This window comes from Suncus etruscus, chromosome 12 (assembly GCF_024139225.1).
Source record: "Suncus etruscus isolate mSunEtr1 chromosome 12, mSunEtr1.pri.cur, whole genome shotgun sequence".
NCBI lineage: Eukaryota > Metazoa > Chordata > Mammalia > Eulipotyphla > Soricidae > Suncus > Suncus etruscus.
This window is the reverse complement of record NC_064859.1, coordinates 103,782,976-103,804,970: the sequence shown is the minus strand read 5'-3', so window position 1 is coordinate 103,804,970 and position 21,995 is coordinate 103,782,976. Positions and strand designations below refer to the sequence as shown.

The 21,995-nt window shown below is 50.4% G+C and overlaps 1 protein-coding gene and 1 non-coding gene across 2 annotated transcripts in view; both read right to left on the bottom strand.

Annotated features, from left to right (window-relative positions):
- Window positions 1–21,297, bottom strand: part of PLEKHH2 (pleckstrin homology, MyTH4 and FERM domain containing H2) — a 69,038-nt gene extending 47,741 nt beyond the window's left edge. The window contains exons 1-7 of the mRNA XM_049784709.1: window positions 21,229–21,297; window positions 20,705–20,827; window positions 13,000–13,062; window positions 5,143–5,292; window positions 3,600–3,683; window positions 2,897–2,978; window positions 1,071–1,256 (exon numbers count right to left, since the gene is read on the bottom strand). Coding sequence (XP_049640666.1) covers window positions 1,071–1,256; window positions 2,897–2,978; window positions 3,600–3,683; window positions 5,143–5,292; window positions 13,000–13,062; window positions 20,705–20,827; window positions 21,229–21,297 — 757 coding nt within the window. The remainder of the gene's footprint in view (window positions 1–1,070; window positions 1,257–2,896; window positions 2,979–3,599; window positions 3,684–5,142; window positions 5,293–12,999; window positions 13,063–20,704; window positions 20,828–21,228) is intronic.
- LOC126025053 (U6 spliceosomal RNA) lies at window positions 16,695–16,801 on the bottom strand. Its single transcript, XR_007501102.1, has one exon. It is a non-coding gene; the product is annotated as a U6 spliceosomal RNA (small nuclear RNA).
- Window positions 21,298–21,995: the final 698 nt, after the last annotated feature.

Sequence of the window (21,995 nt, the reverse complement as noted above, 5' to 3'; positions counted from 1 at the left end):
TGTGTGTGTGTGTGTGTGTGTGTGTGTGTGTGTGTGTGTGTGTGTGTGTGGTTTTGGGGTCACACCCGGCAGCGCTCAAGGGCTACTCCTGGCTCCATGCTCAGAAATTGCTCCTGGCAGGCACAGGGGACCATATGGGATGCTGGGATTCAAACCAATGACCTTCTGCATGAAAGGCAAACGCTTTACCTCCATGCTATCTCTCTGGCCCCAACTGAGGTTCTTACGCTCAAAATTGAATTATGAATCTTTAAAAACAGGCATTTCTTGTCCTTGTTTGTCTGGGGTCACACCTGGTGGCGCTCTGGGACTGCTCCCAGTTCAGTGCCCAGTGAACTGACCATGAGGTGCCGAGGACCAACCACAGGCCTCGCCTCCTGCATATAAAACCGCACTCCAGCTTTTTGAAGGATGCCCCCAACCCTACAGTTATTGGTTTAGACCCGTATTTGAAAACCACATTGTTGTTCTATTCTGGTGGTGGTAGGGATTGAACCCAGGACTGAGCCCCACATTTAAGATAAGTGGTTTTCAAATTTGAGCAAGTGGTGTCTGAGAAGTTGATGTTTCATAAAAACATGAAGCACACACATTCCCATAGGCCTGGATCCACAGAAATCCACTGACACCCCATAGATACAGATCCACAGGCGTCCGTTGACACTCCATAAACAAAGACCCACAGACACATAGACTGGGACTCGCAGAAACCTACTGAGACGTAGTCTAGGATCCACAGGAACCTACTGACACCCCATAGACTAGGATCCATAGGAATCCAAGACACATAGACTAGGATCTATATGAGCCACTGACACTCGCATAGACTAGGATTCAGGCAAAACCACTATTTTCTGGGGCAGACCACACTAGTGGTGCTCAGGGCTTACTCCTGGCTCTGCACTCAGGGATCAATGCTGGTAGGGCTTGGGAGACCATGAGCATGGAGCCCACTGGGCCACCAAGCAAAGAGTCCCAGAGACGTGAAGACATCCAGAAAACAAAGGAGAGGGAAACCGCAAGTGGCTTCCCTTAGAAGCCCTCAATTCGGTCTGTCGGTGTGTTCGTACCTTCCATGTCTCTTGCTTCCGAGGACTCGAATTCTGTGGAGGACATTCTGCTCCCATGCTCAGCTGTCTCTGCTGGAGGGGGGCTCCTTGCCCGGGCCGGGAAGCACCCGAAGGTCAGACCGCTGAGGCGCCGGCCTTCTGAGACCACCTGCATGCAAGCCGTAGGGGGCTTCTTCCCTTCTGCCTCTGCAAGACCGTTGGTGAAAATCCAGACCGGGAGTTTCCCAATTCATTTTACAGGGCATCAAGCACAGAGCACAGGACACCCCAGGCCTGGTTCCTGCGAGAGGCCTGAGCTGCCCTCTGCTGGTGACTCAATTGGGGACCTTACATGCCAGGGGGACTATCTGTTTACAGATTTCAAATGTTCAAAATCTCTTTAGACAGCAGAGAGAAAAATACTGAACCTCTATAAAAATGTCTCAAGCGAAACACGAGACTCTGAGAGCCGGGAAGCTCTGTTCTTGTCAAGTCAAGGATAGGTAAATGCCAGTCAAGCGCGGCTAGAAGTCGACTGGCGGGAATACTGCTGATGCGTGGCCCGAGGTCCCGGTTGCCAAGACAACCAAAGGCAATTTCTAGGGTCAGTGGGGCCCAGATCACATTATCACTGTAATAAGTCTCGCTTATCTTAAGTTTTCAGTATCTTCTCCTGAGAAAACAGATGGCGGAGCTGTCTCCGGGCCCGTGCCGCTGAGGGGAAAGGGGGGAGAAGCCCTTGGAGCTGGTACAGTGATTATAGAAAGAACTGAAACGGGGTGAGCAACTCTGCATGGTCCTGAGGGCCATGCCCAGAGGTGCTGGGGTGCAGGACTATTGGGGGCTCCTTGGGGGTGGGATGCCAGACCTCACACATACTAACATGTTCCTTCACGCCTTCATTTCAGCCACCCCTGAGACATCTTTATTTTGGTTTTTGGGCCACATCCGTCGGCGCTCAGAGGTGACTCCTGGTTCTGTGCTCAGAAATCACTCCTGGAAAGCTCGGGGGATCATATGGGATGTCGAAGATTGAACCTGGGTCTGTCCCGGGTCACCACGTGCAATGCAAACACCCTCCCGCTAAGCTATCTCTCTGGCCCAACACCCCTGAGAAATCTAACATGGCTGCTAGGAAGATCAAACCCCCGGAGAATGTTTCCAAAGAAATGGAGTGCATGACTTAGAGAGCACCGAATCCCTCTGTGCAGTTACCACAGACAGACCGAGTGGAAACAGAAGCGAGCAGGCCTAAAACACGAGGCAAAAAATCCAAAATCCAGTGTCAGGACGGTCTGCCCACTCTGGCCTATGCTACTGTCCAGGCTATTTAACTTCAAATAAATTCAATTAAATAAAGGATAAAGTTCAGCTCTATAGTCGTGCGAATCATTTTCCCAGGGCAGTGGTAAAATTCTATTTTTTTTGTTTTGATTTTTGGGTCACACTCAGCAATGCTCACGGGTTACTCCTGGCTCTGTGCTCAGAAATCTCCTCTGGCAGGCTCGGGGGACCATATGGGATGCTGGGAATTGAACCTGGGTCCATCAGGTCAGTCATGTGCAAGGTAAATGCCCTATCACTGTGCTATTCTCTCCGGCCCCTAAAATTCTATGTGTCTGGGGCCAGAGAGATAGCACAGCGGCGTTTGCCTTGCAAGCAGCCAATCCAGGACCTAAGGTGGTTGGTTCGAATCCCGGTGTCCCATATGGTCCCCCGTGCCTGCCAGGAGCTATTTCTGAGCAGACAGCCAGGAGTAACCCCTGAGCACCTCCGGGTGTGGCCCAAAAAATTCTATGTGGCTAAATGAATCCAAGCAAGTTTTGCCCGCCAGGCTGTGCTCATACCTTGTAGTTTGGACTGGATTGTTCTGATCTCTTCAGCTTGGTTCTGGTTGATCAGGCGAAGATTCTGGTTCTCTAATTCCAGCTGAAAGAATCAAAAAAAAATTTTTGCAATGAGAATCACATTTCTAAAATGTACAAGCAAATTACAATATTTAGAAAATGCTAATCCCTAATTATTCACAAATTAAGTAAAAATAAATCACAAGTATCAAATTATCAACCTAGTTAATTGTATTCTCAATATTGATAGTTTTCTCAAAATTCATATATTTACGTTGATGGGGTTTTTTTTGGTGGGGGTTAAGATTTTAAAATCTCTCCACCCTTTTTTCAGTTACTAAAATTTATTTTAATGTCAATGATCTCAGCGTCAAATCCCCGTGTAAGCTAAAGAACTTAAACTTCCCAGCTGTCGAGCACACTGAGTGGATGACACACACCTAGATTCTACAGTTACTTTAAATAAATTGGTTTGAGCCAAATTCAGCTAGAGGGATGCTACGTCCGCTGGGGGCCAAGCTTCCATCAATCTTTCTAATCTGGGAAAAACATCAGGCAGGGCTGGAGAAGCTGTCTTGCTCGCTCGCTCGCATGTCTCCCGCGAGGCAGCAGCTCCACCAACTGACCAGAATCTTGCTTCACTCCCAATGAATAGTATCTCTCAGAAAGAAGTGAAAGGCAAAAGAAAAAAAGCGGTGAATACCTCACTTAACTTCACTGTTACCCATTCTTTGATCTTAGCTGCTTTCTCTTCTATTATTTTAGCTTCTTGTATCCTTATTTGCTTCTGAAATAAATCACATTAGCACTTTGTTGAGTTCAAAGATAAGCTGGGGGGGCGGGGACATAGAACAGTGGTGGAGCCTTTGCCTTGCATGCGGCGATGGATGGTCGTTCAATTCCCGGCATCCCATATGGTCCCCCGAGCCTGCCAGGGGAGATTTCTGAGTGTAGAGCCACAAGTAACCCCTGAGCGTCGTTGGATGGCCCAAAAACCAATCAATCAAGTTAAAAAAAATAAATAAAACCAACAAAGATAAGCTCAATGCTTTAGAAATGCTACATCCCATTTTACAAGGTGCGCTTAAAACCTGTCCTGGGTTAATCCCCCATCTTTGAATGATCAAACTGAAATATGAAAATGACTTTTTATTTGAAAATAACTTTTTTTAATTTTGATGTTTGGGCCACACCTGGCAGTGCTCAGGGCTGACACATGGCCCTCCTATCCCCAACCACTGGACTATCTCTCCGCCCCGCAAAATGAGAACGATGATCTGGCAGAAGTCACCACAAATGACATAGGCACACATGCAAAGAGAGTGAAAACTGAGCTTCATTTTCCCTCTCAGACATGAATCCACTGAGTTTATCCACAAAACAAACCATCTCTGAAAATGATCAGGGCTTCGGAGCCACAGTAAGAGAGAGGTGGTGAATGAGGTAACAGCCAGACTCCCCCCACAATGGCATGTTTCCCCTCAAACACCAGTTAAAAATCCAGGAAAAACAGAACTAAGAAACTCTAGCTTGTATTTCCAGACCTTAAAATATGGTTATGGTCACAAAGCTATTAAGAATGTGACTATCATATAAATCAGAAAATAGGAAGACAGAGGGTGGTAAAAATCCCAAAACTACTGGTACGCGCGCACCCGCGCACACGCGCGCGCACACACACGCACACACACACACACACACACACACACACACAAAACAAAACAAAAACAAAAACATGCTGAAAATAAACACGAACAATTTCATGGTGGTCTTTTGAGGGGGGCTCCCAGGTTCAACAGGGCTGGATGGTGTCGGCCCAATGCCAGGCACAGGCCCCAGAGTGCTCAGGATGTGTGAGGCCTTAAACTTTCTCCTGGGTCCCCAAAGCTGTCATATCTAAACAATGCTAAATAGGCACTTAAGTAAACGGCTCCACTTTTTGGGGGGAGGGAGAGTGCACCCAGCAGTGGTTAAGGCTTACTCCTGCCTCTGCACTCACTCAGGAATCACTCCTGGTGGTGCTCAGGGACCATATGGGAAGCTGGGGATCATATGTGGGTTGGGTATGTGCAAGGCAAGCGCTTCCCCAATGAGCTCCTATAGTAAATTTGATTATAGTTGATCTCAATGAAGTGGTTTAGCAGAATTCACATCACCATGGGAGAACTTTTACATGTGTATCCCTCCCCACCACCCCAGTCCTGCCCAGACTGAAAGCCACTCAGCAGAGCTGCCTCCTTCCTGACCTGCTCCTCCAGCTGCAGCTCCAAGCTCTGGATGGCATCATCCTTCTCCTGTATCAGGGCCTCCAGATCTTGACACTTTTTGCATAGCTTCATCTCTGACTCACTGGTTTGAATATTAGCTGCCTTTAACTTCTCTTCCATAGCTTGTACCTGCAGGCAATGGAGAAACTCTTCAAAATGACGCATGCTCGAATGGATCAGAGAAGTCAAGTTGACTTTAATATGAAATCAGTTCCTAAGACATTTGCCTGCTCTAGAGCAAGGCAGGGGTGGGAGGGAAACGGGAGACATGGGTGAGAAGAAGGCTGCACTGGTGAAGAATGGTGTACATTGTATGACTGTACTGCAATGAACAATTTTGTAACCACAGCACTCAAATAAAGCAATTAAAAATTAAAAAATGATAAATAAAAAATAATAATATATCTTAGAAAATTGAAAAAAACTTTCTAAAAGTCAGTTTTATCAGAGGACAATATTGGCCGGCAAGTTCTTTTTTGTCACACCAGTTGGCGCTCAGAAGTTAATCCTAGCTCTGCATCAGAAATTGCTCCCAGGGCCCGGAGAGATAGCATAGCGGCGTTTGCCTTGCAAGCAGCCGATCCAGGACCAAAGGTGGTTGGTTCGAATTCCGGTGTCCCATAGGGTCCCCCATGCCTGCCAGGAGCTATTTCTGAGCAGACAGCCAGGAGTAACCCCTGAGCACCGCCGGGTGTGGCCCAAAAACCAAAAAAAAAAAAAAAAAAAAAAAGAAATTGCTCCTGGTAGGCTCGGGGGACCATATGGGATGCCAGGATTCGAACCACAGTCTGTCCTGGATTGGCTGAATGCAAGGCAAACAGCCCACCATTGTGTATCTCTCTGGCCCCCTGGTTGGCAAGTTCTAATGTGCCTAATCTCTGTCAGATTTCAAGACACTGGCGGCACACGGGTGCCTAACAGACTCAGGACAGCATTACCCTGGGAAGAAACACATGTGGGGACTGACAACAGTGGTCCAGGAGACACACTCCATGGTCCAGTCTCCTGTTCCCACAGTTTAAACAAAGGAGGGAGAGAGAAAAGGTTAGTGGTTGGGCCGGAGTACAGCAGTGGGGCATTTGCCTTGCACGTGACCAACTGGGAATGAACCCAAGTTTGATCCCCAGCACCCCATATGGTCCCCTGAGCCTGCCAGGATCAATTTCTGAGCACAGAGCCAGGAGTAACCCCTGAGCACGGCCAGATGGGGCACAAAAACAAAAACAAAAAAGCAAAAGGTCAGTGGTGAATGAGACCTCGATGACATGACCTGGTACGAGAACACACTTGAGAAAAATAGAATGTAAGCTCAGAGGGGGATTCACAGACAACAGCGGTGGGTGAACACGGACGGCCAAAGACAGCCTTGGATCCACACATGATGGAAGTACCACAAGAGAAACACAAGAGCCAGAGCCGGGCCGGGAGAGATAGCACAGCGGCGTTTGCCTTGCAAGCAGCCGATCCAGGACCAAAGGTGGTTGGTTTGAATTCCGGTGTCCCATATGGTCCCCCGTGCCTGCCAGGAGCTATTTCTGAGCCGACAGCTAGGAGTAACCCCTGAGCAACACCGGGTGTGGCCCAAAAAGCAAAAAAAAAAAAAAAAAAAAGAAAAGAAAAAGAAAAAGAGCCAGAGCCAAGTTTCACAGGAAGCACTCAAGAGCACGTCAAGGCTCCTTCATGTCAACGCACATTCCAGGATTTCTGTCATGGTCTAGGATAGAGCCAGCAGCTGGGGAGGCCCTGTAAGGTTCATTCCACTTCTGCCCATTGAGGAATTAGGCTCGAGTAGGGGAAGAAAAGCACAAACCTAAGAAAGAGAGAAAATACAACAGGACACGTCTTAGGGGTGAGAAGTGTGGGAGGAAAGAGGAAGACGAGAGGGATGGCACTAGCTGGGCTTGGGTGTATGTCACAGATGCTGGTCCCACAGCCATTGACAGCAGCTGGTACCAGGTCTGTGCCCAAGCCAAGAAGATGGGAAATGCAAGATGGCGTATCACGGTGGGGAGGGCGGGTGCACAATCCATTCAGTGTGAACCTGGGTTCTAGCTATGTTCTAGGTGTTGTTGGGTGCCGAGAAAAGGACTGAACGATCATTACTGAGCACTATCTGAAGATTCTGTAGGGCTCAGGGACAGATGGAGCAAAAGAAGCAAGATCCTGGCTTGTCTCTGCCCCCTGTCTACCCCCAGGACAGCTGGTAAATTCAGGTGTTTTCTGGATACCACAATTGGGGACAGTGTGCCATTGGCCCTTGGCACCAAGGGAGTGGAAGATGGGTGTGCCACACAGCCCGCCACAGAGCACGGTTCCCACAGCAGAGAGTTATCCCAGTGTCCCTGCAGTGAATGACAGGAACACTGTTTAGTAAACTGACAGTGACTCCACAGAACAGAGCAGGGTAGAATGTCACGGGGTCATGGAAACTGTCTGCAGTTGTCAGGCAGCTCCCCAGAAGATCCTAACATTCTCTCTCAAAGAGAAAGGAACTGACTAGCTGCTACCACTTAATAATGTATAATCTTAAGTGTATGAGAGCTTTTGCCACACACACACACACACATACTTTTTTTACTTAAAACCTGTAAATACCACCAGTGACTATCAGCAGAGTCTATCACATTTGATCTTAGCCAAATGCTCAAGAAATTATTGAAATTTGAGTGACCTAATAAGAATCGATTAGGCTCATTTTTTTTTTTTGTTTTGTTTTTTTGGGCCACACCCGTTTGACGCTCAGGGATTACTCCTGGCTATGTGCTCAGAAATCGCCCCTGGCTTGGGGGGACCATATGGGATGCCGGGGGATCGAACCGAGGTCCGTTCCTTGGCTAGTGCTTGTAAGGCAGACACCTTACCTCTAGCGCCACCTTCCCGGCCCGATTAGGCTCATTTTTTAAAAAATCAACAAAAAAAGAAGACAGTTGTGACTGAAACCCTTGAACTATTAAGAATGCCTTGGGGGGCCGGGCGGTGGCGCAAGAGGTAAGGTGCCTGCCTTGCCTGCCCTAGCCTTGGACGGACCGCGGTTCGATCCCCTGGTGACCCATATGGTCCCCCAAGCCAGGAGCAACTTCTGAGCGCATAGCCAGGAGTAGCCCCTGAGCATTACCGGGTGTGGCCCAAAAACCAAAAAAAAAACCAACAACAAAGAATGCCTTGGAGGGGCCGGCAAGGTGGCGCCTAGCAAGCACTAGCCAAGGAAAGGACTGCGGTTCAATCCCCACAAGCCAGGGGCAATTTCTGAGCGCTTAGCCAGGAGTAACCATTGAGCATCAAACGGATGTGGCCCCCCAAAAAAAAGGAATGCTTTGGAACAGGGCCAGAGAGATAGCACAGCGGTGTTTGCCTTGCAAGCAGCCGATCCAGGACCAAAGGTGGTTGGTTCGAATCCCGGTGTCCCATGTGGTCCCCCATGCCTGCCAGGAGCTATTTCTGAGCAGACAGCCAGGAGTAACCCCTGAGCAACATCGGGTGTGGCCCAAAAACAAAACAAACAAACAAAAAAGAATGCCTTGGAACAATCACAGCACACTGTTGGTTCAAGTTCAAACATACGGAACAAGTGAGGGTTTGCAGAAGGGGGGTGTCCCATGAGTTTGGTTTGTTTACCAGCTAGGAATAAGGTCACAGCCATGGCTTGCTGTGTCATGAGGCCTGCTTCACTCCGACCACCAGGCTGGAACAGCAAAACTCAGAGGTTCTGGGCTGGAGAAATAGTACAGCAGTAGGGCATTTGCCTTGCAAACAGCAGACCCTGGACAGACCTGGGTTCAATTCCCAGCATCCCATATAGTCCCCTGAGCTTGTCAGAAGCAATTTCTGAGCTCAGAGCCCTGAGTAACTCCTGTGGCCCAAAAACAAATGAACAAACAAAAATCCTCAGAGATTCTCAGAAGCAGGAGGAAAACATACATGCTACTATGCAGGTGGGAGTTTGAAGTTTTCCTGATTTGGGGCCAGAGTGACAGCACAGCAAGAAAGGGAATTTGCTTTGCACGCAACCAACCTGAGTTCAATCCCCAGCATCCCATATAGTGCCCTGAACATGCCAGGAGTGATTCCTGAGTGCAGAGCCAAGAGTTGCCCTGTATATAGCTGGGTACGGCCCAAAACCAAACAAACAAAAGACAAAAAAGTTTCCCTGTACTTGGCTGTGACTGGTGCCCACCTAGCCCAAAGCTCCACATCCTAGCCCTAAACCATCAGCCCACTCTTAGCCAGCGACAGCAACACCCTGGGGCTGTGACCCCTTCCAGAAACATTTGGAAAGCTCACCGTGCCCCAGTCTAGTTCTTTCCTATGGAAATATTCCGTGGGATATATTTTTGAGAGTTTTTTTTTTGGGGGGGGCACACATGGTGGTGCTCAGGCCCACCAGTGTTTAAGTGTTACTCCTGGCCCTGTGCTCGGAAATTACTCCTGGCAGACCCTATGAGATGCTGGAGATTGGAGTCTGGTCAACTCCCCCTGAGCTATCACTGCAGCCCCTCTTTCTGAGTTTCTTTTTTTGGGGGGAGGGTCACATCCGGCAGCACTCAAGGGTTCCTCCTGGCTCTGTGCTCAGAAATCGCTCCTGGAAGGCTCGGGTATGCCGGGATTCGAACCACTGACCTTCTGCATGCACGGCAAATGCCTTACCTCCAGGCTATCTCTCCAGCCCCATCTTCTTGAGTTTTATTTATTTTTATTGGTTTTTGGGCCACGCCCGGTAGTGCTCAGGGGTTACTTCTAGCTCTGCGTTCAGAAATCGCTCCTGGCAGGCTGGGGAGGGACCATATGGAATGCCAGGAGTCCATCCTGGGTCAGATGCATGCAAGGTAAATGCCCTACAGCTGTGCTATCGCTCCAGCCCCTCTTTTTGAGTTTTAAATCAAGGTAGATGTTACAGTAGTAAAAAAGTGCACAAGTGGGCCTGGAGAGATAGCACAGCGGCATTTGCCTTGCAAGCAGCTGATCCAGGACCTAAGGTGGTTGGTTCGAATCCCGATGTCCCATATGGTCCCCCGTGCCTGCCAGGAGCTATTTCTGAGCAGACAGCCAGGAGTAACCCCTGAGCACCACCGGGTGTGGCCCAAAAACCAAAAAAAAAAAAAAAGTGCGCAAGTAATATGTGCGTATTTCAATGACATTCTACATGTGTCTATACGTCAGACAAAACAGAGATAATTACACTATAGAAATTTCCCTTCCGTCTTCTCCCGGCAACCCCCCAATGGCACCCAAAATTCTGATCTTTATCCCAGCAGCTTGAGCCCACATGTTGCAGACATGCATGTGGAGAGAATTGTGTGGTGCAGACTCTCGGGGCCTACTTCCATTTCCCTGCCCACGTGGCACTTCCTCCTCCTGGTCTCCAGCCTCAACCCCTCGCCCTATCCCACCGCTGGAGGCTGCATTTTGAGCAGGAGGAGAGTTTCTGTTTCACATGTGTTTGCCACATTGACTGACTGAGTCCTGACAGGTTTTTTTGGGGGGAGGGGGTGTTGGCTCATTCCCGGTGGTGCTCAGTGATTACCCCTGGCTCTGCACTCAGAATTCGCTCCTGGCAAGCTGGGGGACCATATGGGATGCCGGGAACCAAACTAGGGTCTGTCCCAGATTGGCTGCTTGCAAGGCAAGCGCCCTACTGCTGTGCAATCGCTCCGGTCCCAGTCCTGACAGTTCTGAAGCAGAAAGAGGAAAGCCATGGCGAGGGGTATTCTGAGCCGCAGCCTCTTTCCCAATTATCAACAATTAATCCTTCCTGTGAGAGACTTGCCAGGCACATGGCACAGAGCCACGGCAGCTCTGCAGAGAAGCCAGTGCCGTCCCTGCTGAGAGGAGGCACAGCAGGACCCATCCAGTCCCTGGGCAGCGACGCCAGTGACTACAGGGTCCTCCACCTCTGACGGACAAAGAAGAAACCACCTTTGAGATCCGGATCTTTTGTGAACCAGAATGGAGAAAGGCCCTTCTCAGAAAGGCAGGTCAGCCAGAGGATGCTGCATCAAGGGGAGGTGAGACAGAGCCCAGGGCAGGGGGAAATGCCAGAAACTTCCCCTCCAGGGCTGGCATAGAGCACAGTGGCTGGCCAGAGTGAGCCAAACGAGGCCTGTCACAAGACTCCCACTGCGTGCTCCGCACCTGAAAGATCTCCTGATGGCACCAGGCTGCGTGCAGGCTCCGGGCCGTGTGCACACAGAATGAGCAAAGCTGTGATCGACCATTGTAAAAATGTGCTGCGGCAGTATACGTAGGGACTGCCAAACTTTCTCTGGGAAACGTGTGGCTTTTTTCCCTCAGATGCCCTGTTTAATCATCCTGCCGCTCGTTAATATAAACAAGGGAAAATGTGGAAATCACCAGTGCAGGCTGTCAGCTGACTGCTGCTCGAGAGGAAAAGCATTCCTTTTTGGCTGATCTAACGCCACTTTAAGTCTCAGGATATGGCCCGATAACAAGGGGGAAGCTGAGTTTCAGCAACAGAAACAGCAGCTGGGCCACCACCAGCGACACCGGCTTGTCGGCAAAGGCCAAAGAAAGGTGACGTCATCGGTGTGCGAGAACCCACATGCCTGTGTCATTGCCTGTTAGCGTCAATGAATATTATGACACAGTTCGGGGAAAAGTCTCTTCTGACTTAGAACTGAGCATGGGGCCGGATTGATCATACAGTGGAGAGGGCGTTTACCTTGCACATGATTGACCCGGGGTTGGTTTCCGGCACCCCACAGTCCCCTGAGCCTGCCAGGAGTGATCCCTGAGTGCAAAGACAAGAGTAAGGCCTGAGCACTGCTGGGTGTGGCCCCCAAACAAAACAAAAAACAGTACTGAACATGGGGCCAGAGTCATAGTACAGCAGGGAGGGTCTTTGCTCACAGTCAGTGGAGCCACTACACACCCAGAGGATAGCTGGCACATGAGGTGCCTCCTCACAGAAGCCCAACCTCACACATGAAGCCTCCTCAGAGAACCCCAACCTTGGAGCTGGAGAGATAGCATGGAGGTAGGACATTTGCCTTGCACGCAGAAGGACGGTGGTTTGAATCCCAGCATCCCATAAGGTCCCCCGAGCCTGCCAGGAGCGATTTCTGGGCATAGAAGCCAGAAGTGACCCCTGAGCACTGCCAGGTGTGACTCCTCTCCCAAAAAAAAAAAAGAAAAGGAAATCCCAACCTCACACAAAGTGCCTCCTCAGAGAACCCCAACCTCACCCAAAGAGTCTTCTCAGAGAACCCCAAACTCACCCACGGTGAAACCCCAACCTCAAACAAGGTGCCAACTTTACATAAAGAGCCACCCCAGAGAACCCCAACCTAACACCTGCACCTTCTCAGAGAACAGTCCTGACCATGCATTCGTGCAAATGTTTCCTCAAACCACACAGCTCGAGTGGGCAACAGTACAATGCAGAGCATGTTTGCCTCGCATGACTGATTCGAGTTTGATCCCCAGGACCTCATATGCTCCCCTGAGCCCACCAAGAAAGACCCCGGCACGTTGGCGGGTGTAGCCCCAAGCCAAACCAACAAAAGCCACAGGGCACAGGCCCTGGCAAATGATGCCCCTACAGGGGCTGCTTGAGGCCCACAGGGCACCTGTTTCTCCACCTCTGCTGTGCTTTGATCACCACATGCACCTGCTCATGTGTGCCCATATGCACGCGTGAGTTAGTGCATGTGTGTGCAGCAGGTGCTTGGATGCGGTCATAGTGCTCCACCATCCACCGTCCTCCTCATTGTCCCTTTGGATCCCAGGGACGAGACAGATGCTCCACCTTCTCCCGGCGGGTGTGAGGACTAAGCCTGCTTAGGCGAGGTTCCTAGAAGCCAGGGAAGAAAAGGGCCTGACCTGCTGACATGCCTTCTCTGCCCGCCGCTCCGCGTCCACCACCTGCCTCTCGAGCTGCTGCATCTGTGGAGAGAAGTAGAATAGAGTCGTCAGGGGCCGGGTGGTGGCGCTAGAGGTAAGGTGTCTGCCTTGCCAATGCTAGCCTATGATGGACCATGGTTCGATCCCCGGCGTCCCATATGGTCCCCCAAGCCAGGAGTGACTTCTGAGTGCATAGCCAGGAGTAACTCCTGAGCATCACCGGGTGTGACCCAAAAACCAAAAAAAAAAAAAAAAAAAAAAAGAATAGAGTCGTCAGCAACTCCTAGAGCTTCACAAGGGAGCAGGTGGCCTGAAGGCAGTGCAGAGGACAGCAGCCCAGGCAGGCTCCATACAGCCTGGAGGAACCCCACCAGGCTCCATTCAGTCTGCTCCCAGAAAAAGCCCCGAAGGCCCAGTTGTGAGGTCCCACAGGGGGCACCTGGAGCGCATTGAGCACTGCACCTTCATCTACAGCTACAACTTCAACTACAGTGCCTTCATCACAGCTGACCCCTGGCACACAGCCCCATCGCCTGGCCTGAGACCCACCCATCACCTCACACCTGCCCATCACCTCACATCCACTCATCACCTCACAACACCAGCACCACAGCCCCACCCAGCACCTCACATCTGCCCCAGAGCTTCAGACCTGCCCACCTCCTCACACCCACCCTGTTGAATGTTGGATTGTGCATTCCTCAATTCCCAGAAAGGGAGAGGAAGTCCCATACCCCTTGTCTGGGCACGACAAGAGACACAGGTCCAACAGCAACTCCGATGCAGGAAATAATCCACACACAGTTGGGAAGCTATAGCAGGAAGAAACCAACACCGCAAGCTGTTCACTACCAAGCCAATCACTCCACATGTGGAACGACGAGCCAAGATGGCAGCCGCTCCTCCAGGCTGCCTGAGCACCCTTTATTGGGATAAACAAAGTCCACCCTCCAAGGGGAGAGGAAAAGCCAGAGAAGGAGGCAACAGGGAAACATCTTTTTAACGGGAAAACCAAAGGAACCAACGGAGACATCTAATTAGAAGGCAATATGAGGACCGATCCAAAGGCCTCCGCCAACACCACCCATCACCTCAGACCTGCTCATCTCCTCAGACCCACCCTCCGTCTCCCACCAGCCAGCACTATAGCCCGGCCCATCACCTCAGACCCGCCCCAGGGCCTCAGACCCCCTGCCAGGGGCATCTTGGTCCAGACACTTCAGGGAATTCTCGGTAGGTGACAGGGTCGGTGGAAAATAACAGCCACACTCAGCTGTGTGGGAGAGCCTGCATCCTGCTTGATTGAAAGCAAGGGCTATTAAAGCAAATTTTTTGCAAGTCATAACCTTTTGTGGGAAATAAAGCTCACATGTATTTCTTTGCAGAATCAAACATATCCTTCTTGTTAACGAAAAGCTTTATCAGTAGCACCGTTTGATCTTTAAGATAATTCACATGTCTCTAAGGTGGGTTACTGGCATCTAAAAAGATAGGACTTTAATAAAAGAGCCCAGAGGCTTCCCTGGGATCAAAGAGGGCAAATTTTAACATCTCAAAGTTTTCCTCTCAGGCCAGACCCTGGGTTGGTCCAATTTATGCAAATTAAAAGATTAGCAAGATGCTCCAATGAAGGGCTCCTTTCATCTGAGCCAGCAGACAGCTTAAAGATACAGGCATCTTTTCGAAGACTAATTTCACTTTGAATATTACAAAGTTATTTTTATGTTTCTCTTAATATTGATTTTTCCAGGTAAAGGGCTATTTAATCCAGGCAGTTGTGATTGCCTGTACTAACTCTTTCATCCGGAAGTAAATGCTCAAATATATACATACGTAGTGCGGCAGAAGGGAGATTCATAGTTAGGCCAAATAAATGTTTGCAACTATCAATAAGCTAAGATTAAGAAATACCACCCTCACTTATCAGGTAGCGATCTCTCTTTGAGATCTGGTCTCAGGTATCTGAGCTGGGGCCACTCCACAGGGGGCCTACCAATTTTAGCTTCCCTTAAACTAGGTGGTGATACCCACCCATCACATCAGACCCTTTCATCACCTCACACCTGCCCATCACTCCAGACCCACCATCACTACAGCCCTACCCCATCACCTCGGTCCCTCCCATCACCACAGTCCAACGTTTCACTCAGCCCTGCTTATCCCCTCAGACCATCCCATCACCTAGCCCTTCCCATGACCAAGCCAGTTGGAGGGCAGCTGACACCCTCTAGAATGAACCTGATAATGGTGCCATTGTCCAACTTGGACACTACCTCAAGGTGCACCACCTTGGAGATCAGGCTACCATCATATCATCAATTTAAAGGTGCAGGAGCTGGATGACACTGACATCATAGGCAAGGCAACATCCTGATGGACAGACAGGAGTTCTGTTCCTCCGGTTCCTTTTATGGACGATGCCAACAAATTGGTGCCATTTGAACAGATTCCAGCTGACAATGCTGAACCATTTTCTTCATAAAAAAAGATCAATCTGGGCCCGGAGAGATAGCACAGCGGCCTTTGCCTTGCAAGCAGCCGATCCAGGACCTAAGGTGGTTGGTTCGAATCCCGGTGTCCCATATGGTCCCCCGTGCCTGCCAGGAGCTATTTCTGAGCAGACAGCCAGGAGTAACCCCTGAGCACCGCTGGGTGTGGGCCCCCCCCCAAAAAAAACTAAAAAAAAAGATCAATCTGGGGGGGGCTAGAGAGATAGTAGGGGGGCTCTTGTAATTGGTCAGCTGGATACCACCCTTAACACTACACCTGGTCCCCAAATCTGCCATGAGTGATCCCTGAGAGCAGAGCCAGGAGTCAGCCCTAATCACTACTGGGTGTGGCTTCCCTAAATATAAAAACAAAACAAGCCAACTCAAAAGATTGTCAAGGGGCTGGAATAATCCATCCACTCAGCCATGTCCTGTGTTGTCCATCCACCTCTGGTTTTTCCCAACTTCATCAGGGCGCTGCTCCGGGCTGCTCCTGCAGGCATCACCTTGGTCCCCTCCACCGGTACTACTGACCCAACTGGGCCTCACTTGGAGCCACCTGGCTTCCCTCCATCCATCTCACAGGTCCCCTAAAGACGCCTCTTCTTTTTTGGTGGAGGGGGTAGGTCACACCTGGCAGTGCTCAGGGGTTACTCCTGGCTCTGTGCTCAGAAATTGCTCCTGGCAGGTTCAGGGGACCATATGGGGCATCGGGGATCGAACCAAGGTCCATTCTGGGTCAGCCTTGTGCAAGGCAAACGCGTTACCACTGTGCTATCGCTCTAGCCCCAATGCTGTCTTTTATTTTTCTTACATCCCACAGATGAGTGTGGCTACCCTGTGCCTATCTCCCTTTGTCTCATTCACTCAGCATAATAGTTTCCATGTTCATCCATGTCTAGGGAAATTTCATGACTTCATTTTTTCCTGATGGCTTTATAGTATTCCAGTGTGTAAATGTACCACAGTTTCTTTAGCCATTCATCTGTTGTCGGGCATCTGGGTTGTTTACAGAATTCTAGCTATTGTAAATAGTGCTGAAATGCAACTATCATGACAATGGAAGTGAGTGAGAGAAAGAGAATGTCTGTCTCGAAGACAGGCAGGGGTGGAGGAGGAGGAAGATGGCACTGGTGTTGGGAAGGTTGCAGTGGTGAAGAGGGGTGTTCTTTTTTTTTTTTTTTTTTAAATATGGAACGCTTCACGAATTTGCGCGTCATCCTTGCGCAGGGGCCATGCTAATCTTCTCTGTATCGTTCCAATTTTAGTATATGTGCTGCCGAAGCGAGCACAAGGGGTGTTCTTTTTATGACTGAAACCCAACTACAAACATGTTTGTAATCATGGTGCTTAAATAAAGATATTATTAAAAAAAAAAAAGGGGGGGTGGGCGGGGACTTAAAAAAAAAAAGGTGGGCCCGGAGAGATAGCACAGCAGTGTTTGCCTTGCAAGCAGCCAATCCAGGACCAAAGGTGGTTGGTTCGAATTCCAGTGTCCCATATGGTCCCCCGTGCCTGCCAGGAGCTATTTCTGAGCAGACAGCCAGGAGTAACCCCTGAGCACCGCTGGGTGTGGCCCCCCCCCAAAAAAAAAAGGTGGATTTCCTGGATAGGCACTCACTGAGCCCATGGTTCTCTCTCTGAATAGGAGGAGGGCATGTCCCAATGAGTTTGCACATCTGCCCGAGCAAAAGGCTCTGGAACCTTCCTCCTGGTGTGGACAGCAAAATGCTGGGCTTCTCTCTGACTCCCCTGGCCCTGGGAAGGGCCCCCTGGTCCTCGCCTCACAGCTGTTCTCTTTCAGGGTATCCTGCATGCCCCCTGCAAAGCCATTCAGTGCAGGAAGTCCCGGTTCTGTGCCTACTGGGCTCTGCCCAGTCCTGCCCTGTGACCAGGAGCCCCACTGAGCTACACTCCCAGAGCAGGAGTGGGGAGCGGCCACATGAGGCCAGTCCAGCCAACCTGAGGGCCCGGCAGGAGCTCTAACCCTCGGAGGGGAACCTTCCCTGCCCCCCATCCTTTCCGGTGGAGCCCCAGGATACAGCCCTGCCAGCTGACGTCAGGCTCCTTCTACCTCCCCCGGATGGCCAGGATGGGGAGACTCCACTGCACCCCCTGAAGAGTTGCTCTTGGCATACTGGAGATTTTTCCAGCACATTCCTCGCATTCCTGAGCCTTCCCCGAGCCAGCCGGGCTTCTCTTCGCCAGCTGCATGTCCTCAGACACTTAAAAGGTGCTCAAGAGCCTGGAAAATGGCACCAGGAGGGCACATGCTCAGCATGCGTCCAGCCCACGGTCCATTCCCGGCTCCTCACGGTTTCTGGAGCATCGCTGCTGCAGCCCTGGAGGCCCCAAGAAGCTCCTCATTCTGGGGTCTTTACACAGAACTGCTGGCCCAGTTGCTTCTCTCCTAACCATGCTCAGGGGTTACTCCTGGTTCTGCACTCAGGGCCATTCCTGAGGGAACTTTGGGGACCATTCTGGGGTGTCAGGGTATGAGGCAAGGCCCTCTTCTCTCTCTCTTCCTCTCTCTCTCACCCCAGGAAAACTCCTCACTTCTCTCTCTTCTCTCTCAAGGCCCTCCTCACTTCTCTCTTTCACCCCAGGAACTCCTCACTTCTCTCTCTTTCACCCCAGGAACTCCTCACTTCTCTCTCTTTCACCCCAGGAACTCCTCACTTCTCTCTCTTTCACCCCAGGAACTCCTCACTTCTCTCTCTCTCTCTCTCTCTCTCTCTCTCTCTCTCTCTCTCTCTCTCTCTCTCTCTCTCTCTCCCTTTTCTCTCTTTCTCACCCCAGGAACTCTTTACTTCTCTCTCTCTCTTCCCTCTCTTTCTCAAGACCCTCCTCACTTCTCTCTCTCTATCACCCCCAGGAACTTCTCACTTCTCTCTCTCTTCTGTCTTTCAAGGCCCTCCTCTCTCTCTCTCTCTCTCTCTCTCTCTCTCTCTCTCTCTCTCTCGTCTCTCTCTCTTCTGTCTTTCAAGGCCCTCCTCTCTCTCTCTCTCTCTCTCTCTCTCTCTCTCTCTCTCTCTCTCTCTCTCTCTCTCTCTCTCTCTCTTTCTCTCTCTCTCCCTCCCCCCCCCCAGGAGCTCAACTCTGGGAGGTGAAACTCAAACTTCCCTTGATATTCACCTCAGACATTACCTCAGCCACATTATAGGATCTTGCACAAACCAGTCTTCAGTAACTATTTGGCTGAGTGAACGAATGGGCAAATACGTAATTCCATATTTATTACATATGCACAATCCTTGTGACATAAATGAGCTCTTCTTGCATGATGAGGACTATTAGGAGTCAAGAAGGATCTTGAGGGGCCGGGTAGGTGGCGCTGGAGGTAAGGTGTCTGCCTTGCAAGCGCTAGCCAAGGAAGGACCGCGGTTCGATCCCCCGGCGTCCCATATGGTCCCCCCAAGCCAGGGGCGATTTCTGAGCACATAGCCAGGAGTAACCCCTGAGCGTCAAACGGGTGTGGCCCAAAAACCAAAAAAAAAAAAAAAAGAAGGATCTTGAACTCCTCAGGCCTCGGTGAGAGTTCAGTGACAAAGAGCATCACAGGCCTGCAAGGGTGTTTTCCAGGGCCGGAGCGATAGCGTAGCAGTAGGGCGTTTGCCTCGAGTGTGGCTGACCCAGGATGAAACCTGGTTCAATCTCTGGCATGCCACATGGCCCCCGAGCCTGCCAGGAGCAATCTCTGAGCATAGAGCCAAAAGTAACCCCTGAGCACCAAAAAAAATAGGTGTTTTCTACCCCCGGAACATCACTTTATTTAGTTAGTCATATAATTGTTATTACTCATTTATTAATGTCACTTATAACAGATCCATTATATACTTAATATATAATGTTTATTATATATAACATATTACTTATTTGTTATTTATTATTAAATAAAGCATTTTATTTAATTTTGGTTTTGGGGCCACGCCTGGCAGTGCTTAGGGGTTACTCCTGGCTCTGCACTCAGAAATAGCTCCTGGCAGGCTTGGAGGACCATATGAGATGCCAGGGATCAAACCCAGGTCTGTCCCAGGTCCACAACGTGCAAGGCAAGTGCCCTACTGCTGTGCTATCATTCTGCCCCTATTTATTTTGGGAGTTTGTTTGTGCCACACCTAGCGGTGTTCAGGGGTTCCTCTTGGCTCTGCACTCAGAAACTACTCCTGGCAGTACTCAGAGGACCCTGTGAAATGCAGTGATTGAACCCGGGTCATCTGTATGCAGAGCAAGCACATGCCCTGCTGTGTTATAGAACTGGTCTAACATGATCTCTCTTTTTTCTTTTTTTTCTTTTTTTAGTTTTTATGGGTCATACCTGGTCATCTCATGGGTCACTCCTGGGCTCTACATTCAGGGCTCAGGGGTCAACCCTGGTGGTGCTTGGGGAACCATATGGGATTCAGTGTTCAAATCTCGGTCAGCCTGGCCGGAGAGATAGCACAGCAGTAAGGCGTTTGCATTGTATGCAGAAGGACGGTGGTTTGAATCCCATCATCTCATATGGTCCCTCGAGCCTGCCGGGGTGATTTCTGAACACAGAGCCAGGAGTAGCCTCTGAGCGCTGCCGGGTGTGACCCAAAAACAAAAAAAACAAAAACAAAAAAAATATCTGGGTCAGCCACGTGCAAGGCAAGCGCCTACCCAGCTGTGCTATTGCTCGGACCCCAACATGACCATTTTAATGTGATTTTTAGGTAAACATTCAGGAGGTGAGAATCCTGTGTGCCCCCTCCAGGTAAGACCCACAACTGATGCCTTTCTCTGGGTGAATACCAGGATAAGCAAAAGTCTATTTTTTGTTTTGGGGTTGTTTTTTGGTTTGTTTGTTTGTTTTTGTTTTGTTTTGTTTTGGCCACACCCAGTGATGCTCAGAGGTTACTCCTGGCTCTGTGCTCAGAAATCACTCCAGGCTCGGGGGACCATATGGGATGCCAGGGATTGAGGGATGCCAGGGATTGAACTTGGGTCCATCCTGGGTCAGCCAGTGCAAGGCAAACGCCCTACCACTATGCTACCACTACTGTCTCCAAAAATCTGTTTTAGCTTCACGCACTACACCCTGACACCTACGGCTGGCAAGCCTTAGGCTCCTTTGTTCCTGCAAACCACTCTCACTGCCCCAACACTGAAGACACTGAAGCATGGGCTGCACCTGGGCACCTCGGGCCTGGGGCCTGGGGTCTGCTGCTCACCTTGTCGGCCAGGAGCTGGCGGATCTTGCCTGCTTGCGCGCGGAAGTGCAGGAGCTGCATCTCCAGGTCCAGGCAGCGCTGCCGCCAGTCCACAGGCGGCTCCATCTCCTCCTGGAACAGAAGAACCGGCCAGAATCAGGGTCTCCGTGAAGGAATTCCAGAGCGGAGGGCAGGGCACAGGTATGGGTGTGGCGGCCAGCCACTGGGGTTCGTTAGAGTTGGTGACTCAGTTTACTCTATCTAGAAGAAGGGGGCAGTGCCAGCTGCGGGCCACTCTCCTTCCTGTGTCACGGGTGTTTTTTTGTCTTTTTTGTTTTGTTTTGTTTTGGTTTGGTTTTTGGGTCACACCCGGCAGCGCTCAGAGCTTCCTCCTGGCTCTACGCTCAGAAATCGCTCCCAGCAGGCATGGGGGACCATATGGGATGCCGGGATTCGAACCACTGTCCTTCTGCATGCAAAGCAAACACCTTGCCTCCATGCTATCTCTCCAGCCCCTGTGTCACGGGTGTTTGAGCTCTGCCAACCTGGAGCTCCCCGACCTGCAGAACCACACAATCCTGCTCCACAGTAGCAAACATGAGCCACTCAGGCATGCCAACTCCATGCCAGCTGCACCCTGCCACACGTACCTCACAATCATAAGGTTCATTTTGAATAAATTTGGGGCATTCCGGGCCCGGAGAGATAGCACAGCGGCGTTTGCCTTGCAAGCAGCCGATCCAGGACCAAAGGTGGTTGGTTCGAATCCCGGTGTCCCATATGGTCCCCCGTGCCTGCCAGGAGCTATTTCTGAGCAGACAGCCAGGAGTAACCCCTGAGCACTGCCGGGTGTGGCCCAAAAAAAAAAAAAAATTTGGGGCATTCCTCTCGACCAGTGCTCAGGAGTCCAGGGGTCACTTCTGAAATTCTCAGCCAGATGGACTCCTGAGTATAACAGCCTGAGCACGCGGTGCTGGGGACCACCCAAGCCATCCCAGAGCTGACTGGGGCTTCAAAGCCACATCTACTGTGCTGGAGAGCCACATACCCATCGGCATACAGGGCTTACTCCTGGCTCTGTGCACAGAGATCATTTTTGGCAGTGCAAGGGGGCCAGGAATCAAACAGGGATTGGCCACAAGCAAGACAAATGTCCAACCTCTGTACTGTTCTCCATCCCCAAGAAATAGAAAGGCTTTGATATTTGTTTGTTTTTGTTTTGTTTTGTTATTTATTGTTTGGGTCACAACCAAAAATGTTCTAAGGTTACTCCTGACTCTGTATTCAGGGATCACTCCTGCTGGGGACCAGA